The sequence below is a fragment of the Podarcis liolepis genome, assembly GCF_965112155.1.
Source record: "Podarcis liolepis genome assembly, chromosome: 4".
Taxonomy (NCBI): Eukaryota; Metazoa; Chordata; class Lepidosauria; order Squamata; family Lacertidae; genus Podarcis; species Podarcis liolepis.
Genome location: NC_139558.1, coordinates 60,438,408 through 60,460,047, shown reverse-complemented (window position 1 = coordinate 60,460,047; position 21,640 = coordinate 60,438,408). Strand labels below are relative to the sequence as shown.

The following is a 21,640-nucleotide window of genomic DNA, read 5'->3' as shown; positions in this document are numbered from 1 at the left end:
TACGGCCTCTCTCGCTTAGCTTCGGCTCCGCGGCAGCCCCGCCCCTTCTCCCCCACCTGCCCCACCCACTTTCCATCTGCTATCCCAGCGCGCAGATGGAGCTGCCGCCTTGACTGGCTCTTCCCTGCGTCTCTCGCGCACAGCTGGGCTGCTGGTCGCTGTCATGACAAGCCCAGGGAAGGCAGACGAGCCGGACCGGACGCTTTTCGTGGGGAACTTGGAGAGCCGCGTGCAAGAGGAGATTCTCTACGAGCTTTTCCTGCAGGTGCAAGGGAAGGCGGGGCGGGGCCACCATGGCAGGTGGGCGGGGCGATCTGGAAGTGAGCGGGGCTGGCAAGCCGTCGGCAGCAGGGAAGGAGGAATGCTTACAAGGAGCAGCAGGTGGAAGATTTTTGTCAGGAGTCTTAAATTCGCAGTATGAAGCAAGGCTTCAGTCCTGTTCCATTCCATCGAGGATGTGTGAAATGTACCAAGAGGTGCCTTAAACAAAATAAAATGGAAAGATAAAGTAGTCATCAGAAGCTAGGTATGCCTAAAACAGGGCTTTATTTATGATGTTTTTTCTTGTAAATATTCAGGAAGCTTGATATTCAGGGTGGCTGGTCAGTTCTCAAGGTGATTGAAAATAAAGGCAATACAAAATGAAAACTATGACCATATTCTTAAAACCCAAAGGGTTTGCCACCTTTTCCTCCATGTTAGTACTGTGGTGCTAACCGCCTTTTTTTTTTTTTTTTTTTTTGGTACACCAGGCAAAAATTTTAAAAGTGCAGCTTTTTGAAGCACAGACATAAAGTTAGGCGAAATGCTACATTTATTTCCATGTGGCCTGCAAGCCCGGTGGGGTTGGACTAGATGACCCTTGGGATCCCTTCCAACTCTAAGATTCTATTATTGTACGTTCTCCCCATCTTCTCAAAAATTCTCAGGCAACCACTGAAAGCAATGGGAATGGAAGTAAAGGAAGGAAATGTGATTGATAAACATATTAAATGTTGGGAACTTCCCAGAGAATGGTTGCAATCTTAGGTGGAAAGGGCCTCTTCCTTTGTTTCCCAAGTGTCAGATAATTCATACATACATGCTATCAATCATTGCTTTCCAGTTTTAACCACAATTTAATCATGGTTCTTGTTGTGTTTTGGCATGCCAAGCAACTGATAATAGCTTACCACACCCTTAACAATAAACACAAAATAAATGGGGGAAGGTTCATGGTTTCCTTATGTTTCTTCGTCAGGCTAACTGCTAGCATCTTGTTTGGACTTATCCCCTCTTTCTACAGTGATATTGCTGGAAGACTTTTCCTTCGTTCTGTGTGCTTCATATCCTTCCCATTTTGGTTTTCTTACTTCTACATGGATACTTACATTTTATAAAGCAGAAATGCTTTCATCTCCAGTAGCACAGCACAAATAATCAATGACGGGAAAGTTCTGCTTGTTCCCACCTTCACTAAATTGGCACCTAATAGCTTTCTGATAACTTCATTACATGCATATGATTCACCCATTCTTTGTACTATAGAGCTGGTAAAACAGAAATAATGGTAAATTAGATGTTTTAAACCTTTAAAAACCCAGCTGTGCCTGTAGCTTGCTTGAGCAGGTATTTTTATTTATTTATGAACAGGGAGATCTACACGTTAAAAAGAACAAGCACCAGAATACTTGATTTGCTACTTCCACTCCTTGAAGAACTCCATCATCTGCAGTAGGCAACCTTGAACACCAGACTGGAAAAATGTTGCTTCAGGGAAACTTGTCTTTTCTGGGGTGGGGCGGTGGGATAAAACAAACATTGATTCTCCTTGGAAAAGCTGAAGGCTTCAGTTATGACTCTGTCAGATGTGATGTTTATTTTTAAAACATTGGAAAATGTATAGAGCCATTATGTTGAGCAGCAACTGATATTTGACACTATTCAATACTGGCAAAATACAAAGACATCTAGCTTGTTTTCTGTGAGTTGTCACACATTCTTATCACATGTCCCCTTTCAGTTTCTTCATCAAGAGAGAAGTGGGTTTTATTGATTAATTCAGCAAACCTCTGTTTTCACAAATTACTACCTGAATCTGTTACAATGAAGAGATGCTGAAGATCCATATAATTTCATTTTTACTAGTTTTTAATATATATCGATCCCTCAGTCATATTTCACCAGTATACACAGCAGTTAAAAGAAGGAACACTGTCTGTTTATAGTAGTAACATAAGAACAGTCAGCTGTATCACACCAATGGCCAATCGAGTCAAACATCCTGTCCTCACAGTGGCCAACCAGATGCTTGTGGGAAACCTGTTTTCACATGGGCATTCTGCTGGATTTCATATAAAGCCTGAGGAGTAAATGTGAACAGGATTACACACACACACAAAGCCTGATTAATCATTCTGCTCTTTGGGCTGTAGACTCACCTCTGCCTGACAAGAGCTTCTGCTCATTTGAAGAGTGTCAGAATTTCTTCATCTTATTTCCCTTGCTAATCTAGCACAGAAAAAAAGATCAAGATACATACAGTCTATTAACCAACAATTGGTTCAATCTCTTCTTAGATAGCTCTGATATTTACCTGTAGATCCTTCTACAGTTTTACACTTCCTTGTTGTTTGTACTGTATAACTCATGTACAGCAATCAAATTTCAACTGCTCCAAAATGAACAGCCAGATGTGTAGAGTTCATGTAACTCCTGTTCTAAACCACATGTACTGGTTTCCAGTTCATTTCTGGGCCCGGTTCATTGTGCTCACATTAAATCCCTGAATGATTTAATCCCTAGATATTTGAAAGACTGCTTCTTTCTCTACAGGTCTTCTTGGGTATTAAGATCAGCAGAGGGAGCCCTCTTGGTATTTTCACCAGCCTCAGAGGTTCCCGGAATGGCAGCCTTGAACAGGGCAGTCCCTGCGGCAGTCCCTATGCTGTGGGAATCCCCCCCCCCAATCCAAAGGAAAGGCACCTTCATTATGTAGTTATGCTGAAGACACACCTCTTTACCCTGGTCTTTCACACCTGAGATTTATATATAGAGGACCCACCTTATTCTCTTGACTGTAACAGGTTTAAAAGTAAAGGGACCCCTGACCATTAAAAGTCCACTCGTGGACAACTCTGGGGTTGCGGCGCTCATCTCGCTTTACTGGCCGAGACAGCTTCCAGGTCATGAGGCCAGCATGACTAAGCCGCTTCTGGTGAACCAGAGAAGCGCATGGAAACGCCGTTTACCTTCCCGCTGGAGTGTTACCTATTTATCTACTTGCACTTTGACGTGCTTTCGAACTGCTAGGTTGGCAGTAGCAGAGACTGAGCAACGGGAGTTCACCCCGTCGCGGGGATTCGAACCGCTGACCTTCCAATCGGCAAGCCCTAGGCTCTGTGGTTTAGACCACAGCGCCACCTGCGTCCCTGGTAACAGGTTTACAATAGTGTTAATATTGTATTTTAAAATTGCTGTAGGGCTCAGAGATCTTATGGTGAAACGTGGGTAAGAAATAACAACAACAATTTATTATATTTTGGACTGCCTACATATATCCCCAAAAAATCCTTAAGTGCTTTGCTGGTTGCCACAGTCCATGTAAATTGGATTGATAAGCTAAATAGAATAAAATGTATGAATAAAATGTGAGATATGCAGACTTTGAATATGTCATGAAAATCTTTGTAGATTAAAGTAAAATTACAGCATAATGGCATGTATTTGTTGCAATGCTGAAATAGCTGGTACCCAGTATTATATACCTTTTCCCCCACTTCTGGTCCAGCAAGCCTTAGAATCAGCAAACAAACAGCTCTTTCCTTCCTGGGATTTATGAGAAAGTAATGCTTAAGTTTCTTGCAGGCTGGACCGGTAACCAAAGTGACCATATGCAAGGACAAAGATGGAAAACCCAAGACTTTTGGATTTGTCTGCTTTAAACACACAGAGTCAGTGCCTTATGCCATAGCTTTGCTGAATGGGATTCGTTTATACGGAAGACCAATTAAAGTGCAATATCGGTTTGGTAGGTTTAGCTACCTGCCAACAATTTTTTTTTTACAAAACCTGGGCATATAATGCACAATCCTGACGTGAAAAGTGATTGTTACTATGTTAGTGGATCCATATTTAATGCATTAAAAAAAACACAATTCTGAGAGTATAAAAATTCTCAAACTAATTGGTATATTGCATTTTTAGCCTTTAAGACACCCCACTTTCGCAAGAAGGTAGGAAAAAAAATCCTGATATCACAGTAAAAATGTGATCAGGTAATAGATATATTCCTTTGGGAATCAATAATAAATGAGAGCTGAATCTTACAATCTTATATTATATCTTATATAATATATACAATCTTATATTATTATTTTACAGTCTGTACTTTGTTACCCTCCTAGCAGAGTGCAACATTGTAATGTGTATACTTGAAACTGCTGGTCTTTTTCAAATTCGTTTAGTTTAGACTTTCAAAATGTCTTTATACAAAACTCCCCCCTCCCTCTATTATGTCCATGTAGCAGGTTGGATGCAGCATTGTTCTGTAATCTCTCTATCAAAACTATGCTGTAATTTTTCCATTTTTTTCAATAGAAAACTTGAAATATGTAGTGGCTACCAATATTATAAATTAGTAATCTAGTTTTTCCTTGAAGAGTTGTCAGCCTGTTATGTTATAATCTGCAAATCCTTTTTTATCACTGCTAATCTCTAGTGAATCTTCATGACCACTTGCAAGTTGAAATATATCAATGAATCACAGTTATTCAGAAACTTACCTTGGTCAGGATCCATATAACGTCTTGGTTTCACACAAGGACCTTGTGCTTTAGCCTGGGAAAACTTGTAATATTTGTTCTTCAATGTATCTGGCCAACATGATAAATCATTAACTGTTTTTGAACCTTTCAGTCATTTCAATAGCAGTCTGCCATATGCTATTAAAGACTGCCATTTGAGAAAAAACTAGCCTAGAACCCACTTTTTAATTGTTTAGGGAGGTTTTTAATATTTGATATTTAATCTGTTTTTAATCTGTTGGGAGCTTCCCAGAGTGGCTGGGGAAACCTAGCAGGATGGGCGGGGTATAGATAATAAATAATAATAATAATAATAATAATAATAATAATAATAATAATTATTATTATTATTATTATTATTATTATTATTATTATTATTATTACATGGGGATCCAACTAAAGCTGCAGTCCTAACCATGACTAAAAAGCAAGTCCCATCAAATTCAATGGGGCTTATTCCCCAGTAAGTGGAATTGGGTTTGCAGTCTCAGTCATAATCAGAGAACCACTGGAAGCAACAGACATTTGTATACAGTGGTACCTCGGGTTGCAGATGCTTCAGGTTACAGACTCTGCTAACCCATAAATAGTACCTTGGGTTAAGAACTTTGTTTCAGGATGAGAACAGAAATCGTGCGGCGACAGTAGGAGGCCCCATTAGCTAAAGTGGTACCTCAGTTTAAGAACAGTTTCAGGTTAAGAACAGACCTCCGGAATGAATTAAGTTCTTAAACCAAGGTACCACTGTATTCAGTGAGTCTGCTCTTGAGTATAGCCTGAATATTACCCCAATTCTTGGAGACCAGTAAAGAAATTACCATTAGGGCTTGCTATGATAAAAACGTTTCCCATATTAACTGCTGAACAATGTGCCCCTAAATGAAATCATTTTCCATTTAAAAAGTTTGCCTAAAAGTAGATTCGACTTTGTGAATGGAAGACTCCAGGAGAAGTTTGGCAGGATTGACTGGGTTTTTGGAGATGGGTGGAAATTGTAGCTTGGTATTGGATAGGTTATGCACTTGGTTTTAATTTTAATAGGTGTTTACAATAAACTAATGGTGTTTCCTGCTTGGCAGGGGGTTGGACTCGATGGCCCTTGTGGTCTATTCCAACTCTATGATTCTATGATTCTAATTATAGTAGTATGATTGCTGAATTTTGTTTCTATATTGGACTTCATTTCTATATTGTAAAGTATGTTAAGCATTCAGAAAAAAATGAAATCAACTCTTTTGACTAGACCAATTTTAATCATTTTAAAAATTATTATTATTCCATTCATAGGGAGTTCCCACTGTGTAGAGTTAATCAGTCATTGCCAGAATGTGGAACATGATATACAGTCATCAACATACAGGTAATGGCTTTTTTCCAGTATAAAAATTATCATGGAGTTTAGTTTAGACAACCTCTGTTCTGATACCCAATATTATGTAGTATATGTGCACTGAAAGTATAGACTAACTTTCCAAAATGTTCAGTTTCCCACCTCCTTCTAGTGCCATATCAATTTTAGCTCCCCAAGAGCAATAATCCAATCACATTTGCATTCTGAATTAGTTCCTAAATTATGTATAATGTTCAGCCACAAAGTTTAAGCTGGGAGGGGCAAGAAAGAGTGGGAGCGTATGGGCAAGACAAAATGTTCCCAGGCTGTCAGAGTGAAGAGGTCCATATCCCATTATGGCAGTGGGGTCCACACAGGATCCAGCAAATTCTGTGCTGGCCCTGCCCCCATTGTAGCAGTTGCCATTTGGGCAGGTGCATTTGACCACTCCTTGCTGATGGGTAGAACTCCCTGACAGTGGAGACTGGCAGAGATGGGCAGGGCTGGGTTGCTCTGCTGGCTTCAAATCTGTACAAATTTATCTGGGAGTAAATCCTGCTGGACATGCAAAGGATTGTGTTGTAAAGCGCCCCAAATCACATCTATATATGTATGTACTGAAAAATGAGTAAATCTATTAGCATTCACTCACCATATCCCCCTACTTTCTCTTTTTATAGGAATTTAGAGCCTTATGGTGGTACTCCATTACCTCTAAGTCCTTTTCAGGTGAACAATAGCCCACCACAGGATTATTCTGCCTTTCAGAACATGGTAAGATTGAAATAATGATCACAAATCTATCACAACAATAGATAGCGTAGAGACACTTTATAGGATGTGTAATGGAAGGGGGAACTGCCAAACACACAACTTGTGGAAACTCTTTCCCCCTTTCCCATGCTATGGCTTTAGTTATGAACCTGCACCCATACCTGAGCAGCCGCTTAGTGAAGCCAGATTATAGCTGGCAATCTGCCCCTCTGTGCCAGCTGTGCCAACATCCTTCCGGAAACAGAAATTGACTGGACTCTGCAACAAAACTCATTGTGCTAGGCTGTCTTTAGTATTGCCTAGCCATGTCTGGTAGATCCAGGCCAATGAGTTTGTAATCACTTTGCTGGTCATGCTGAGCTACAGCAAAATTTGCCTTTCTTCAAAACAAACAAACAAAACACCCCCCCCCCCACACACACACATTTATGTCCTCAGCACTTCCAATATGAAGCATTTTAGGCTAGGACAGTACTGTGACAAATTCCAACAATCTATCAGCCCATAGTTGTGAACATCAATGATATAAATGGGATGGAGGCATTCTTTCATTGCTTACATTGGCATGTCTGCCTCACATAATTTCTGTGTCTATTTCATGTTAAGACCCCCTTTAAAAACCTTATACATTAGTGTATCGTGCTTCAACTGGAAATGGTTTTAGGAGCAGACCACAGTCATGCCAAACTTCATATCTATAACCAAACGTGTGTGTGTGTGTGTGTGTAAGAATTACTTGATTTTTACAGTCTACCTGATAAAGGACTAGTGTAAATCAAAGCTTGCATACTGACAGAAACATGTCCAGTACCTTTCATTCTCTAGAACTAATGCGGCAATTCTCTTCCAAACTTTAAAATATTAATTTACCTTCTATTTTCTAGATGACGTGTTTCTTAGCGCACCAATATACCCCTTATAATCCAATGGGACAGCAATTTCCTGGCTATCAGATGGCATCACCACCGTCATTTCCAAGTTTTCCTGTTCCAGCCTACCTGAATCCAGGACAAATCTCTTTTGAATGTGTGTACCCAGAGCCAAAGAACCACACACAGTATCTGGTTAAGGAAGGTTCATCTAAAAGGAAAAGGTCTCAAGAAACTAGTGACAGTGATAGTAGTGTGGGAAATGATAGGAAAAAAACAAAAAGAAAGTCAACAAAACTATAAGGACATAAATATGTGTACAATGGGGTTGACTACATAGTGCCTATTTGCACCCAACTAAGAAATATGACATGGCTATTGTGGTATATAAGATTATTTATAATGGTTTAAGCTAAAGTATTATAGAAGTTACACTCTGATTAAAAGGGAGAAATAGCATTTTTTGATTTTTTAAAAAAATGACCTTACTACTTCACAGAAAAGAATATACAAAACATTTTAATCTCATCTAGTAACTTTGTCCACAGTAAAGAGTGGCTGTCTTTAGCCTAGCTTGCAGTTCTTCAAAACTGTTTATATAGTTTTTGGTCCTTGTGATTCCTTACATAGCTGCAGGAGTTTAGCCAACTGGAAATGCATAAATAGCATGTGGAGTTACCCTTTTCAGCTTTCCCACATCATGGTGGAGAGTGGGGCATTCAAACATGTAAATGAAACAAAATACTTGTGTACATGGAAATCTAACATGTTAGGCTTAGGCTTAAATTAAGCACTTCTCTCAACTATGCTAGCTTTCCTTGTGGAAGTTGTTTGTTTGTTATTAATGTGGAGAAACATGCATATATGTAACTGCTCGCTTACTGGTTCAAAAAGGTCATATCACTTGTTATTTCTGCATGTTTGAGTTGGCTTTAAGGCTGCAGTATGATTCAGTTTGAGAATCTAGCACCACAAAATTCTGTGGGATTTACTCCCAAATAAGTGCAATATGATTGCAGTCTCACTTGGAAATCCAAGAACTGTATTGGAACCAGAAGGATTTCATTTTGAGTAAATGTATTTATGAAAAGAATGCCAAATCCATATATACAAGGGACACAAATACTGTAAGAATATTACTGGCTGCTATTGAAGGAGACATGAGAATGAAGTAAATTTTCTCTGAAGATATGCCTTGCTTGCAAAGTTGTTTGTGAATTCAAGGGACTAGCCTTGCAATTCTGGATTGCAGAGAATATATAGGCACACATTATTGGTTAAGTTCTTTCCCACATGCAAATGTTGAAAGGCTTGAATTTTCATACGATGTCACAATGTGATGCAGGTAAACAATAAAGCTTATTGCTAAAATCTGCTTTTGATACTTGGCAAGATATTTCTATTTCATGACCTATGCAGATATGCCTTATTCCTGTAAAACTGACAAGAGAGAACAGTTGTTTACTTTTCTATTACTGACAGAAACTCAGTTATTCACAGTTATTTTTAATATTTCAGTTACAATCTGGAGTCAGTCACCCATTTACATTCATACTTCTATCATGTTGCATACAGTGTTTTTCTATGACGTCAGTTCATACATCTGCTGTTTCCATGCAGTTATGTGTAGAAATTAAGTTGTGTACAGTACATGCAGCTTTCTGTGAATCACATCACAGGTTGTATTCAATTGCACTGTTACAAGGAAATGCCTTCTCTTGTAGAAATGACATACTGTATATTGGAAGTCCTGACCTTCCAAGTGCCATATACATATATCCAACAGAGCTTCATTACAGACGATGGGCAGAAACACTACAACTTTGGGAGAGCAACCCCTCCCACTTTATCCCCATGTGCCTGTTAAGTATTACTTGTGAGGGGAGGGGGGAACAATCCTTACCTGCCTCCTGGCTGATCAGTGCATTTCTAGTCATCGATAATATTTTTGATAGGAAGAATTCTGAAGTTCCTACACACCAATTCATAGAAACGTTAAAAATGTTGCTGCATTTAATATGCACATGTTCAGTTTTTTAAAATGGTGATAAGTACCATTAAGGCCAAGCAGGATTGGAACTGTGGTGGGTGTAGGGGGAATTTAACCCTCCCACAATCAGAATTAAAATCTCATCTTCCTCCTTGCTCTTTGCATTGGGAGGGACTATTCCACTGACCAATGATGGTGATGTGCAACCACTATTCATAAACAGGTTGTGCTGGTTTCTTGGCATCTGCCTGGGAAACTATGAAAAAGAAAAGCTAGATGAACTTACTTATTGCAGTAAGCTAGCCTGAAGGGAAGGATCCAGAAGCTTGCTGGCTATCTTTTGGAAGCATAGGTTCTAACATGTCCAGTTCTGTGGGAAACAGGGCAAGGCATGCATAGGTTCCTATGATGATTCTATTTGATTTCCATATTAAAATTTGGATTGTGGATACTCTTTAGGAAAATCAGCCCAGTCTTAAGCAAGGTAGTATAATTTTTGAGTCCTGGGCCAATCACAAATAATTACTAAACTCTGAAAGCGCTGGGGGATGAATAACCCCAGGTGGCAAAAGCAGATCTTAGACTAGTCCGGGGTGAGGAACCCGTGGACCTCCTGGTGTTTGGTGACCTCGAACTCCCAGCAGCATCCGGAGTGCCACAAGTTTCTTTATCTCTGATCGCCGTCTCTCGCCCTTACTTCACGGCTGTGTCCTAACGCGTCGGAAGCAAGGGAAAAGGCGTGTGCTTCTCCCCCGCCATCAGAAGCAAGTCACTACTGACGCGCGCGGGCGTCAGGACTTTTGCTTTGGAGATAAATCGCGCATCTCCCCATTCACCTTTCTATTCACCGCTGTCTCCGGGCGGCTGAGTTCGGGAGCTCCGCCCCCGATTTGCCGCCGGCGGCTGGATTGGTTCCTTTCGCTTCCGATCGGAGGAGCCGAGCCTGTCGATGCCGTCGTCGTCCGGGGGGGCTGCTGCTGCTAAGCGGAAAACATCTGTTGCTGAAGCTGCGCTAGGGACGACGGGCGTTGAGCCTCCGGGATCAGCCGGAGATATGCCGGGGGACTCGTGGGCCAACAAGCGGGGCTCCTACGAGCGCCTCCGGCCCTTCAGCCAAAAGGTAATTGCAACGCCCATAGATGGGTTTTGCATGGTGTTCGGGGGGAGCGCGCACGCATAAAATCCGCCTAGGTGATTCCAGGCGGTGTGGCTGTTTCAGGAAATCATTGCCCTTTAGCCTCCAAAAGCACTCTCCCCGCTCCAACACACACGCACGCGGAAGGTTGGGCTGGGAAATCCTAAGAGACCCCGAGAATAAAAAAGAGGTGGATGTGGTTTTTCTCCAGAAAGACATCCTGTGTCCTCCAGCTAGTTATTCTGAGTATGCTTTGTGTTCAGATAGGTGCTGGGAAGGACCCCTAGGGTGCTGTGGTTAAAATGCTAAGAGGCTCAAGGGGACAGGCTAGGATACAGGCTGCGTCTGGGCAAAGCATAAAGGGGAGGGGGGTCAAAGGCAGCCGAAGAAAATGAGCTGCTCCTCTCTGCACTGGCTGGGCCTGGAGGCAGAAGCTTACATCTGTATGAATCAAGGTCTCAAGCAGCTTCCTAGCTTGATCGGGTGAGCCCTTTGCATTCTGAAAGTTTTGTTTTTCTGGTGACAGCTTGTAAGCATAAAGACCCAGAAGAGTTTATAAACAAATAACTTCTTATTTGTGATCTCACAAGTACAGTGGTCCCTCGGGTTACAGACGCTTCAGGTTACAGACTCCGCTAACTCAGAAATAGTACCTTGAGTTAAGAACTTTGCTTCAGGATGAGAACAGAAATTGTGTGGCAGCAGCAGGAGGCCCCATTAGCTAAAGTGGTCCCATTAGCTAAAGAACAGTTTCAGCTTAAGAACGGACCTCCAGAACGAATTAAGTTCTTAACCCGAGGTACCACTGTACCTGGAAGTTGCACGCACCTCCTGTTCTCTCATGTTTGCTATCTGGGCGGTGAGAGTACTGGATGGAAAGGATAACATACTCTGAATGCCCTTAAATGAGTTGTTAGTCACTTTGACTCTTGACACAAAGGGCTGAAATAGAAGTGAAGCAGATTAGTGTGATCAGATTTCCTATCTGGAAAGCCACCTGAAGGGAGGTAGGGTTGGAACTGAATTGGGGTTGAGGTGCTGCTTCTGCTGCTGGGGATGCTTAATTAATCCTTTTGCCCCATTCCATTGTCCAGATCAAAATCGCACACATCTGTACACACATCTCAAACTGTTACTAACTCTGCTGATTCAAGTAATGGGGCTCTGAGAAGCTGAGATTTAAGGAAAGAATGTGCAAAGGAGGCAGGTTTCCAAATAGAAATAGAAGCAGAGAGTTTGGAAAAAAGGAAGAATTGAGAACAAGTTTCACCCATTTTTTGGCAAAAAATATGTATGTCGTAGACAGACTGGATTTCCCCTAAGCCCTTTAACTTTTGCCTGCCCTAAACCTCTTTACAGAACCAGCCATTGTGATTTTGGTTGGAACTACAATACAGTGGTACCTCGCAAGACGAATGCCTCGCAAGACAAAAAACTCGCTAGACGAAAGGTTTTTTGTTTTTTGAGCTGCTTCGCAAGACGATTTTCCCTATTGGCTTGCTTCGCAAGACGGAAACGTCTTGCAAGTTTGTTTCCTTTTTCTTAACACCATTAATACAGTTGCGACTTGACTTCGAGGAGCAACTCATAGAACGCGGTGTGGTAGCCTTTTTGAGGTTTTTAAAGACTTTGGTGAGTTTTGAAGCTTTTCCAAAACTTTCCCGACACTGTGCTTCGCAAGATGAAAAAAATCGCAAGACGACAAAACTTGCGGAACGAATTAATTTCGTCTTGCGAGGCACCACTGTACTTGATTCAGTCATAGTTCCTTCAGTCCCTATTGTTTAAGTATGTCTATATGTATGTGTTTTGGCATCCATATAAAAAATAAAAGATCTAGAAATGTATCTTCCGTGGAGTGCCCCACAGTTTGATGACATTACAGAAATAATAATATGCAGATTAGAATGGTGTGTGTGATTCTTATTTCATATAAATCTGATAGCAAAGTTGTAGACTTCTTCTGAATTTCACTTTTTTATATATAGGCTAGATACAGAGAGAAGGCTTTAGCCTAGTTTTTTCTTGTTTGCTTTTTTACAGAAATGCAGCCCTGAAGAAAGTGCTTCCTTTTTAAGCAAGATAACATATTCCTGGTATAGCAGGTACAAACGTTATATATGTTGTTTTAAATTTACCATAGAGGTGCTTGTGCTTAACCAGAAACTGGAAAGATAGGAAAGCTTTTAAAGCCTTGCCTTATAAATTATTAAAGGTTCATTTATTTGTTTGAAGCCACACACACCTCAGAACAAATACATGCTTCCATGTAGGTCTGGAGCTTTGGTAATAATAAACTGGAGAAACATGTCCCACATTGACTTATCACCCTTTCACAGAGGCCTTTATGCCTCTGAATACCTAAGTTGCAAGGAGCAACAGGTGTGCAGAGTGCTGTTGTGCACAGGCTTCTTGCATACTCACTTCCCAAAGTCAACAGAACTCATACTAAGATTTTTTTAAAAAATGTTTTTTTTTAACTCCTCTTGGAGAAGTTGAAACATCTAATGTTGCTAGATGAGTCAGTCATCACTAAGTATTATGTTAATTACCCATGGTGGTTTTGCACTCTTTACATCTTTTAAATCATGGACTTGTTTTGAAAAAGTCTAGATTGAAAAGAATGGTTAAGCACATAAATGATACTGGCTGCAAATGAGATATTAATGTAAGCTGCAACTCTCTGTGTAGCTGCGTGTGCTTGTGTCTCATACATGTATATGCATGCATAGGACTGCAGGCCATTGTACAAGACTTGGGATGGCCATCAGCTGACCAGACAATGATTTCATGATCAGCAGGCTGTCACTCCTGTTTAAGATACTTCTTTATATAGGCCGCAGTGCTGCTTTCCCCCAGCTCTGCCTCTTTCAAACTTCCTGTTCTTCCTGATACTGGCAATTTTCTCTGTTGGGAGACGCATAGTAATGTTGTCTACAGTATTGAACCTTTGACATATTCTTTAAGGATGTTGCCTCTGAGGAATTTTCCTCAGGCCGCGCTTCTTGATGTGTTCTGTTCTGGAGCCATCTTGTCACCTGTCTCCCTGCTGTTGTCAGAATGGTCATTTTCTTGTCACAATATTGTGGTTTACAGTGAATGAGCAGCATGCTGCTACATGTAGCCTGAACTCTCCCATTTTGCCTCTCCCTTGGCATCTGCGGGAGAAACCAATCGTGGAGCTGCAATCTAGGTTGGCTCCTCGTGATAAACCAACCAGGGATCCTGGTTAGTTGCTCCCAAACAAGCCAGGATTCATCAGCCAACAACAAATTGTGGTCTTATTTCTTCTGCTTGTGCCAGGAAAGTAGCAAAGGGGGAGCAATTGGGCCGCGTAAAGCAGCACACTGTTGGTTCACAGTATTTTATTTTTTTTATAAAATATTTATTGCAAATTTTAGACGAAAGAGAGATTAACAAGCATATATAGTACCATCGCCATACAGTCCAGCAAAAAAAGAACAGAAAAAGTAAACATAAAATAACTGTATGACTGAGAACGCAGGAAAGGGTGATGTGAGGAAGTCCAAAGTTTATGGAAATATGATTTATGGATAAATTGATTTTTATGTATTTTTTTCTCTTTACTTTTTAATTTTTTTCTGTTCTTTTTTGCTGGACTGTATGGTGATGGTACTATATATGCTTGTTAATCTTTCTTTTGTCTAAAAATTGCAATAAATATTTTATAAAAAAAATATTTCATAAGCTGAAATGTAAAATGCAGTTGTAATTACCCATAGTGTAGAACCTCTGACCTTTTTTGGATTGTGTGAGCAAGTTTGGCCCCTGTTCCTATTTTCCTGCATACTAAAGCATGCCATGGAGGTTTCATAACTGTTCACAGGACAGATGAGGGGAGTGAGTAACCAACACTATTTCCTTTTATTATTATGGAAGCAAATCACATGGAACATTTCCCCTGCGGTCACTTTGTTGATTTGACAATGTTTTATAGGAGATGTTGGATGAAATAGGGAACTAGATTTTAACTATAGAAATAAGCACTTTCTCAATTCTCTTCTCACTCCTTTATGTTTTACTGTCTTGTTGGTTGTTACTTATCTTTGAACTGTTTTGTGATTAACTTGTCTTTTAACAGATTTATAACTTTAGGCTATAAGAAACCATTGGAAAGGGAAGACCTGTCTGAGCTCATTGAAAGTGTTTCATCCTACATTGTGTGTCCAGAGTTTGAAAAGCATTGGAGAAAGGAAGTATTTAAGAAATCTAAGGACATAAAGGTAATTCTGATGGCAATAAAAAAGATGTCCCTGAAAGAAGCTATGGGCTTCCAGAGGCAAGATTTATAACCTGGCCTTGAAGAACTGGAATGATTTTTCATCTCTTAAAGAACTCCTGTGTGACACATGCATAAGCTGCTGCTGTTGCTTCTCCTTTTACCTGTTTTCTCCACCCAGTCTGTCTCTTTAGATTGCAATACCTGTGTGGTGCTTGCTCAAGATGTTTCCCTGGAATGAAAACCTGATCTCCTCAATAGATACATGATTTAATGCCTTAGATGAGTAATCCCTTAGGTGAATCACACCATTTATACCCTCCATGTACAGCGAGAACTGACCATCTGAAGGAGGAGGATGACTCTTAGAGTTTATGCATGTTGCTCTAGGCAACTACTGGAAATCTGGTAACAACCGATTTAAGCATGTTGCTAGGAATGAACATTGATGTTCCTTTGGAAGCTTGATGCTCGCCACCGCACATACAAATTGCGTCGCAGTAAACAGGAGCCATTTTTTAAATGTTACTGTACATTTATTTGTTTTAGAAGGGTTTTCTTTTGTTGTAGGCAAACAGCATTTCCATATTTTCAGATCTTATATCTGTTCAATCCACAGGCTCCTGCTTACGAAGATGTGACAAAAAAGCCAATTTCCCAAAAGCCATCTCTCCTTTCACCACTATGGCAAACATTTAAATTTTTATTGATCAAGGTGGCTATTCTGAAAGTTGCAACTGATTTTTTAGCTTTCCTGAGCCCACAGATTATGAAGTAAGTTTTCAAATATGCCTTAATATCAAGCTGGCAGATCCAGGTGCCTTGGGCTTTTCCAGATCATCCTGTTGCGTGGTTGAAATTTCTTGCAAAAATGTCACAAATGTAGCTCTATGTTGAGAGATAAATTAATACAAATTATATGTAATATTAATTAGCTGGAAACTAGCTATTGGCTTGCAGGAGGACTATTTTTCCTAGTAATTGGTCTGGAAAATCTGGACCATTGACAGTAAAATCTGACCTCCTCCAGCTGTTTAATTACATACATTTGTCATACCACTTTGTTTATTTTTAAATAATATGCTTTTTTAAAATCTCAAGTATTATTTGGCTTGAAGGAGATGATTTACCAATTGTGCTTCTTGCATGTTGATACATTTTCAACTTGAATGAAATGCAGGCAGAATTTGCATAGTTTATTGAAGTCAGAGATATGTAGTCTGCGTTTAAGACATTGGATTAACCTGATGTTATCAGTTTGGGTACCGCTGCCATCACATGCATATGTCTGTCAGATAATGTTTGTGGGTTAATTGTTAGCAGCTTACAGGTGGTTAACTGTGGGCTGTTTGTGCTAGCAATGAGGTCCTTCTGTTTATGCAAGGTGGAGCACCTGGCTCTCACTTATTTCCCTCGCTTGCTGCATCTTTCTCTATCATATATGATAATGTTCCAGAGCATCCTTCGGTAATCAAGAGCAGATCAGTAGATAGGGAGGGTTGTTGACATCAGGTGTCTTTCCTTGTGAAAGCAGAAGTGCTTTATGCTAACGTAAGGACTCCAAGGCTACTATAGCAGTTGTATTGCACACATGGAAGTGGCATACAGTGCCGGTAAGAGCTATATGCCCTACTACTACTATAGTTGCAACCTGATTTAAAAAATAATTGTTATTGATTAAGGAACTTTGTTAAATTAGCATATGGATAACAATATTTCTGGCACATAAATAATAATTCATTTTTTAGATGACTACATGTAGTTCAACTGCCATCAGTTTAGGAAAATCTGCTTCCTTTTGCAGTTAAAGGAGGAATACCTCTTTTAGGATGGTGGGTGCCATTTTCAGTTTTTAAAAGGACTTCATCATTGATGCCTGTTTATCGATTAAAGGCTTTCAGTTAATTAAACTTTGCAGCCCTCTTATCAGAGTTAACTCTGCTATTAGTGCTTCTCAGTTTAGGCATTATCCTGCCCCTGTCAGTGACATATGGAGACTGGGCTGCCTGTGCAAATGCATCAGAGGCCAAGTAGTTTCTGGAATCGGCTGCCAGATTGTTGCAGTGAGAGGCATATTTCTCTGCTTTCAACATGATGGTTCCCTCTGCCTCCGTATGCAAAGGCCACACTCATCCACTGTATATGCTATGCATTCTTGGAGCACATAGCATTTCCTACACTTAGGATGCAGCCTTTGAAGGGGTTCTGTGTTCAGGGTGGGATGCTGCAGATCATATGGATTGTGTCCCAGGAGCTGAGAGGATATTGGCTGAGAGGATGGTGGCCACCCTTCTGCCAGCCTACCCATTGCCTTCATCTGCTCTCAGTCACAGGGGGTGGCCTGGCACAGTGAAGCCTCCCCAGGTATGACATCCAGCTGGTCAGGACCTGGGTGAAACTTGGCATCTTTGTTCAGTGTCCTCCACATTCTAGGAACAAGATAAACATCACCCAGGTGTTCCTAGTTTTTCAACTAAGTGGATCTAATGAAAGTTGGAAGCTTATTCACTGTGTTATATGAATAGGAATAAGATCATAATTTGCTTTAAGAATAAAATAAAACAAACTTCGCTGTCTTACATTGCAGGGAAATGATTCTGTTGTGTGAGCATTCCTCTGCTCCACTCTGGAATGGCTATGGGTATGCAGTGGCTCTTCTGCTTGTGGTTGTTATGCAGACACTAATCCAACAGGCCTACCAGCGCCTTAACTTGCTTACTGTTGGGAAAATTCGAACTGCCGTCACTGGCCTTGTATACAAAAAGGTAATCTCTCCTGTCTGTCCATATTGGGGGTGGGGGCAATGATGCCTGCAGAAGGGAAATCCCCACTAACCCTTCCACAGTTCATTCCTCCCAATCCTTGGGATGTGGGCAGGGGGCCGTAGTAGTAGGCTGTTATCAGGGGGAAATTGGACAGAGGCAGCCTGCACAAGTGAACCCAGCTTGTTCAAACTGCCTTCCCAATTTCCCCTGCCCTGCATTTGAGGTCTTCCGTTCAGGTTCCAGGGTCCTCAGGACAGACCTTTCCAAGGGGGCACTTAGATCTGCCTTGGGGAACAGAAGGTGAGGAATTTCCTTTATAGAAAGTTCAGATATTGACATCAAGTAAATTCTTGCAGAGTGGATAATATAAATCAGAGGTTGGGAACCTTTGGCGCATGGGGCAGTCTTGACCTGCCAGGGCTTCCTGTTTGGCCTTCCAGGCTGTTATTCTAAAACCATGTCCACTTGTCAATCAGGTGATGTTAACCAATGGGTGGGGGTTCAGTCCTGTTTGGGTCAGCTGCACACACTAGTTCCCCAGATGAAGTTGATCCCTGCAGAAAACAAAACTGGATGCTGACCCATCCGTTGATGCATGGGGAATTCCATCCTTCTTGGTTAGGGTGTGCTGGCCACTTCCCAAAGGGAAGCAGCTGATACACGCATACCCTGTAGAAAGTAAGCTTGAACTTCCCACACATTAGCTGATGTGTGGGGAGTTCAGTTCTGCTTTGTCGCTATCTCCTTCACTCCTATGGGTCAGCTTTGACAAGTAGGTGGGACTATGCATATGCCAGCCATCTGTCATCATTATGATGTCAAGCGATTGAGAAATGGATGGTCCCATCCACCTGTCAGAGCTGGCCCATGGGAGTTGACGGGAGATAAGGATCTGCCCCCTGGTCAAAAAAGTTTTGTCACCCCTGAGCTGCTAGTGGAAACAAGAAATTCTAGCAAATATTTCAAAGGTTCTTGTCTTGTTCCAATGTGCACATGGAACTTCCTTGTATATAAGTTTCCTCATTCATTTTAATAGTGAATGCAAAGTTCTGCTGGACTGGATTGATGGAGGCATACTTAAGTTTTAAAAGCATTCCTATAAATCCATCCAGATAATTTAAAGTGGCCATCTTTTATGGTTTTGTATCACAATGGTAGGACTATTACAAAACGTGTTTCCAGAATATTCATTATACCATCCGTCTGTCCTTGGCCGCAGGCTTTAAATTTATCTAGCTCTTCAAGAAAGAAGTATACAACTGGGGAAACTGTCAACTTGATGACAGCAGATATCCAGCAACTCACAGAACTGGCAGTCAACCTCAACCTCTTATGGTCAGCCCCCTTTCAGATCCTCCTGGCCATTACCTTCCTTTGGCAAGAACTGGGCCCCTCGGTGCTAGCAGGTGTTAGTGTGCTGCTTTTGGTGTTACCAGCCAATGCTTTTTTTGCTGTCAAAGTCAAGCAGCTACAGGTAAGGAATTTCAGTTGGACGTACCATAGAAAGTTGTTGTATTATAGGGAGATGATCATTTGAATTTGAATGGGTTGCATCCTGAGTTAGGTAAGTAAGTAGAAGCACTCAGGCTTTCCCAGCCCCTGATCCCATTGTTGCCCCCTCATGCCCACCCAAGAGCAGCACTGACTTCAGGGCATGATGGCACTCGACAGTGAGCAGGTGGTCTCCCAAATGCAACCGCTCTGGCACATGCCTGGCGTGCTCTGGTCCATGGGGTCATGAAAAGTCGGACACGACTAAACGACTAAACAACTAAACAACAACTGGCACATTACATGTTGAAGCTAAGTGTGAAGCTACCTGAGGAAAGGTTGGGTTTCTAAGAGAGGCTGGGGTGTTTTATGTGTAGCGTAAGATAGTAGTCATCCTAGAAATAATTTATCTGTCCAGTGACAGGTTTGAAGTGTGAAGTTGAGAAAGATCTTAAATATTTCAGTAAGAAGTGTCTGTTTGAAACAAAGTGCAGTGCCTTTCAAAAGTACCAACTAAGCTATCTTTGAGTGCAAACACATAAAGTTTTAATTTTGCTCAAAAGATGCCCTATCCTTACTTAGATCCTCTGGGTTCCCCTTCATCTAATTATAATAACTTACTGCTGTTAAACATAAACCCTACTACAAACACTTAATTGAAAACCTCTACTATGGGAATAAAGGGAAAGATTTATCTAATGACACATCTAGCACATTACCCAGCACCCATCTTAAGTGAGGGTGTCTGTCACACAGGTCCAATGTCCCAATTGCTAAATGAGATTTATCAAATCTTCTGTCTTTATAATGCTTATTTTTATAAAAAAAAATAAACAAAAAAGTCCAGTCATCTACCAGTGTAAGTAAATACTACAGTTATTCTACCTGAAACATTATTGATTTGCATTCTCATTGGCTGTATCAGTTGTGGGATATTAAACATATATGTGCTATGCAGCATAAAAAAGGAACCTTTAATCCTATAACCTTTATTAATAAACTTTATTGTTTTTCAGAAAAGTCAAATGAAGAGTAAGGATAAACAAATTAAACTCCTAAGTGAAATCTTGCATGGAATAAAGGTAAGACAGATAGTGAATCTGTATACTTGTTTAGTCTGATTATGGAGGGCAATATATGTCTCAATTCATAACCACATATAGATTATTTTGAGCTAACTTGATAATAGATTGTGCACTTTGCCATTTCTGAAGAATTATTGTTATTATGATTCATTCCCTTTTTCCACTATCAAAAATGTGAAAGTTTTCAGGAAGAGTGCACTATATTTCTTTCAAGATGACTCTCATATCATTCATTCAGAGTCTGGACTGGGCAAGCTTCTGCCATGTAATGTGCTGCATCACAACCAGGAAATTTCAATGCCCTAATTGATAAAACTAAGCCCAAGTGCATGCAACTGAACAGCCACATAAAGATAAAGGATAAAGGGACCCCTGACCATTAGGTCTAGTCGTGACCGACTCTGGGGTTGTGGCGCTCATCTCGCTTTACTGGCTGAGGGAGCCGGCGTACAGCTTCCGGGTCATGTGGCCAGCATGACTAAGCTGCTTCTGGTGAACCAGAGCAGCACACGGAAACACCGTTTACCTTCCCACCGCAGCGGTACCTATTTATCTACTTGCACTTTGACGTGCTTTCGAACTGCCAGTTTGGCAGAAGCAGGGACCGAGCAATGGGAGCTCACCCCATTGCGAGGATTCGAACCACCGCCCTTCTGATCGGCAAGTCCTAGGCTCTGTGGTTTAACCCACAGCGCCACCCGTCTCCATAAACAGCCACATATTACCTGTTTAACCCTGTTTAGGCCTGCCTCCCTTCCCCTTCCCCTTCCCCTTCCCCTTCCCCTTCCCCTTCCCCTTCCTTTCCTCTGCTTTTTCTCTTGTGTTACATCTTAGATTGCAAGCTCCTCAGGGCAGTAACTTGTCCTCTTGTATGCCATAAAGTGTCACGCACGCTGATGGCACTAGAGAAAAAACTAACTGCATCAAGCAGAGGTCCTTCCATTCACCACATAAAATGGCCCTGCCTGAAAAAGAATGAACTACCTGATCACTTTGTGTCTCTTAGGGAAGAGTCTCTGTTTGAGGTAAATGTCAAACTGTGATGGTGTCCTCCGATATAGAATGGAAAAGTTGTCTTCATGGGTTTTATGAGGAACTGCTACACAGCCTAGTTTTCACATCAATATGAGGGGTGTGTGTGCATGTTTTGCACTTTAAATGTACTATAATAACACAT

General features: G+C 41.1%; 2 protein-coding genes across 6 annotated transcripts in view; both read left to right on the top strand.

Moving 5' to 3' along the window:
- The first annotated feature begins 6 nt into the window (after window positions 1-6).
- RBM11 (RNA binding motif protein 11) lies at window positions 7-9,132 on the top strand. Of its 2 annotated transcripts, XM_083498744.1 has the most exons (6): window positions 30-265; window positions 2,815-2,973; window positions 3,847-4,009; window positions 6,072-6,144; window positions 6,795-6,888; window positions 7,773-9,132. In XM_083498744.1, the coding sequence occupies exons 1-6, from the start codon at window positions 164-166 to the stop codon at window positions 8,058-8,060; spliced, it is 879 nt and encodes a 292-aa protein (XP_083354870.1). In that variant the 5' UTR covers window positions 30-163; the 3' UTR covers window positions 8,061-9,132. The 2 variants fall into 2 exon arrangements, with proteins under 2 accessions (XP_083354871.1, XP_083354870.1); XM_083498745.1 differs by lacking the exon at window positions 2,815-2,973 and having other exon boundaries at window positions 7-265.
- Window positions 9,133-10,592: 1,460 nt separating this feature from the next.
- LOC310704712 (multidrug resistance-associated protein 1-like) overlaps window positions 10,593-21,640 on the top strand; it is a 29,673-nt gene continuing 18,625 nt past the window's right edge. The window contains exons 1-7 of one of the 4 annotated variants that reach the window (XR_014524969.1): window positions 10,593-10,867; window positions 12,926-12,987; window positions 14,985-15,126; window positions 15,742-15,896; window positions 17,710-17,887; window positions 19,107-19,361; window positions 20,395-20,460. Coding sequence is in view for 2 of the 4 variants with exons in the window: in XM_083498560.1 (XP_083354686.1) it covers window positions 10,697-10,867; window positions 12,926-12,987; window positions 14,985-15,126; window positions 15,742-15,896; window positions 17,710-17,887; window positions 19,107-19,361; window positions 20,395-20,460 (1,029 nt within the window). In the remaining 2 variants the exon portion in view is untranslated. Of the gene's footprint in view, window positions 10,868-12,925; window positions 12,988-14,984; window positions 15,127-15,741; window positions 15,897-17,709; window positions 17,888-18,731; window positions 18,856-19,106; window positions 19,362-20,394; window positions 20,461-21,640 lie in introns of those variants that run through there. The other 3 variants (XR_014524970.1, XM_083498560.1, XM_083498561.1) reach the window with 3 other exon arrangements.

Coding starts and splice junctions, on each gene's coding strand:
- RBM11 (XM_083498744.1), top strand. CDS start 164: ATGACAAGCCCAGGGAAGGCAGACGAGCCGGACCGGACGCTTTTCGTG. Junction 266..2,814: donor TCTACGAGCTTTTCCTGCAG/GTGCAAGGGAAG, acceptor CTTTCTCTACAG/GTCTTCTTGGGTATTAAGAT. Junction 2,974..3,846: donor AGGAAAGGCACCTTCATTAT/GTAGTTATGCTG, acceptor AGTTTCTTGCAG/GCTGGACCGGTAACCAAAGT.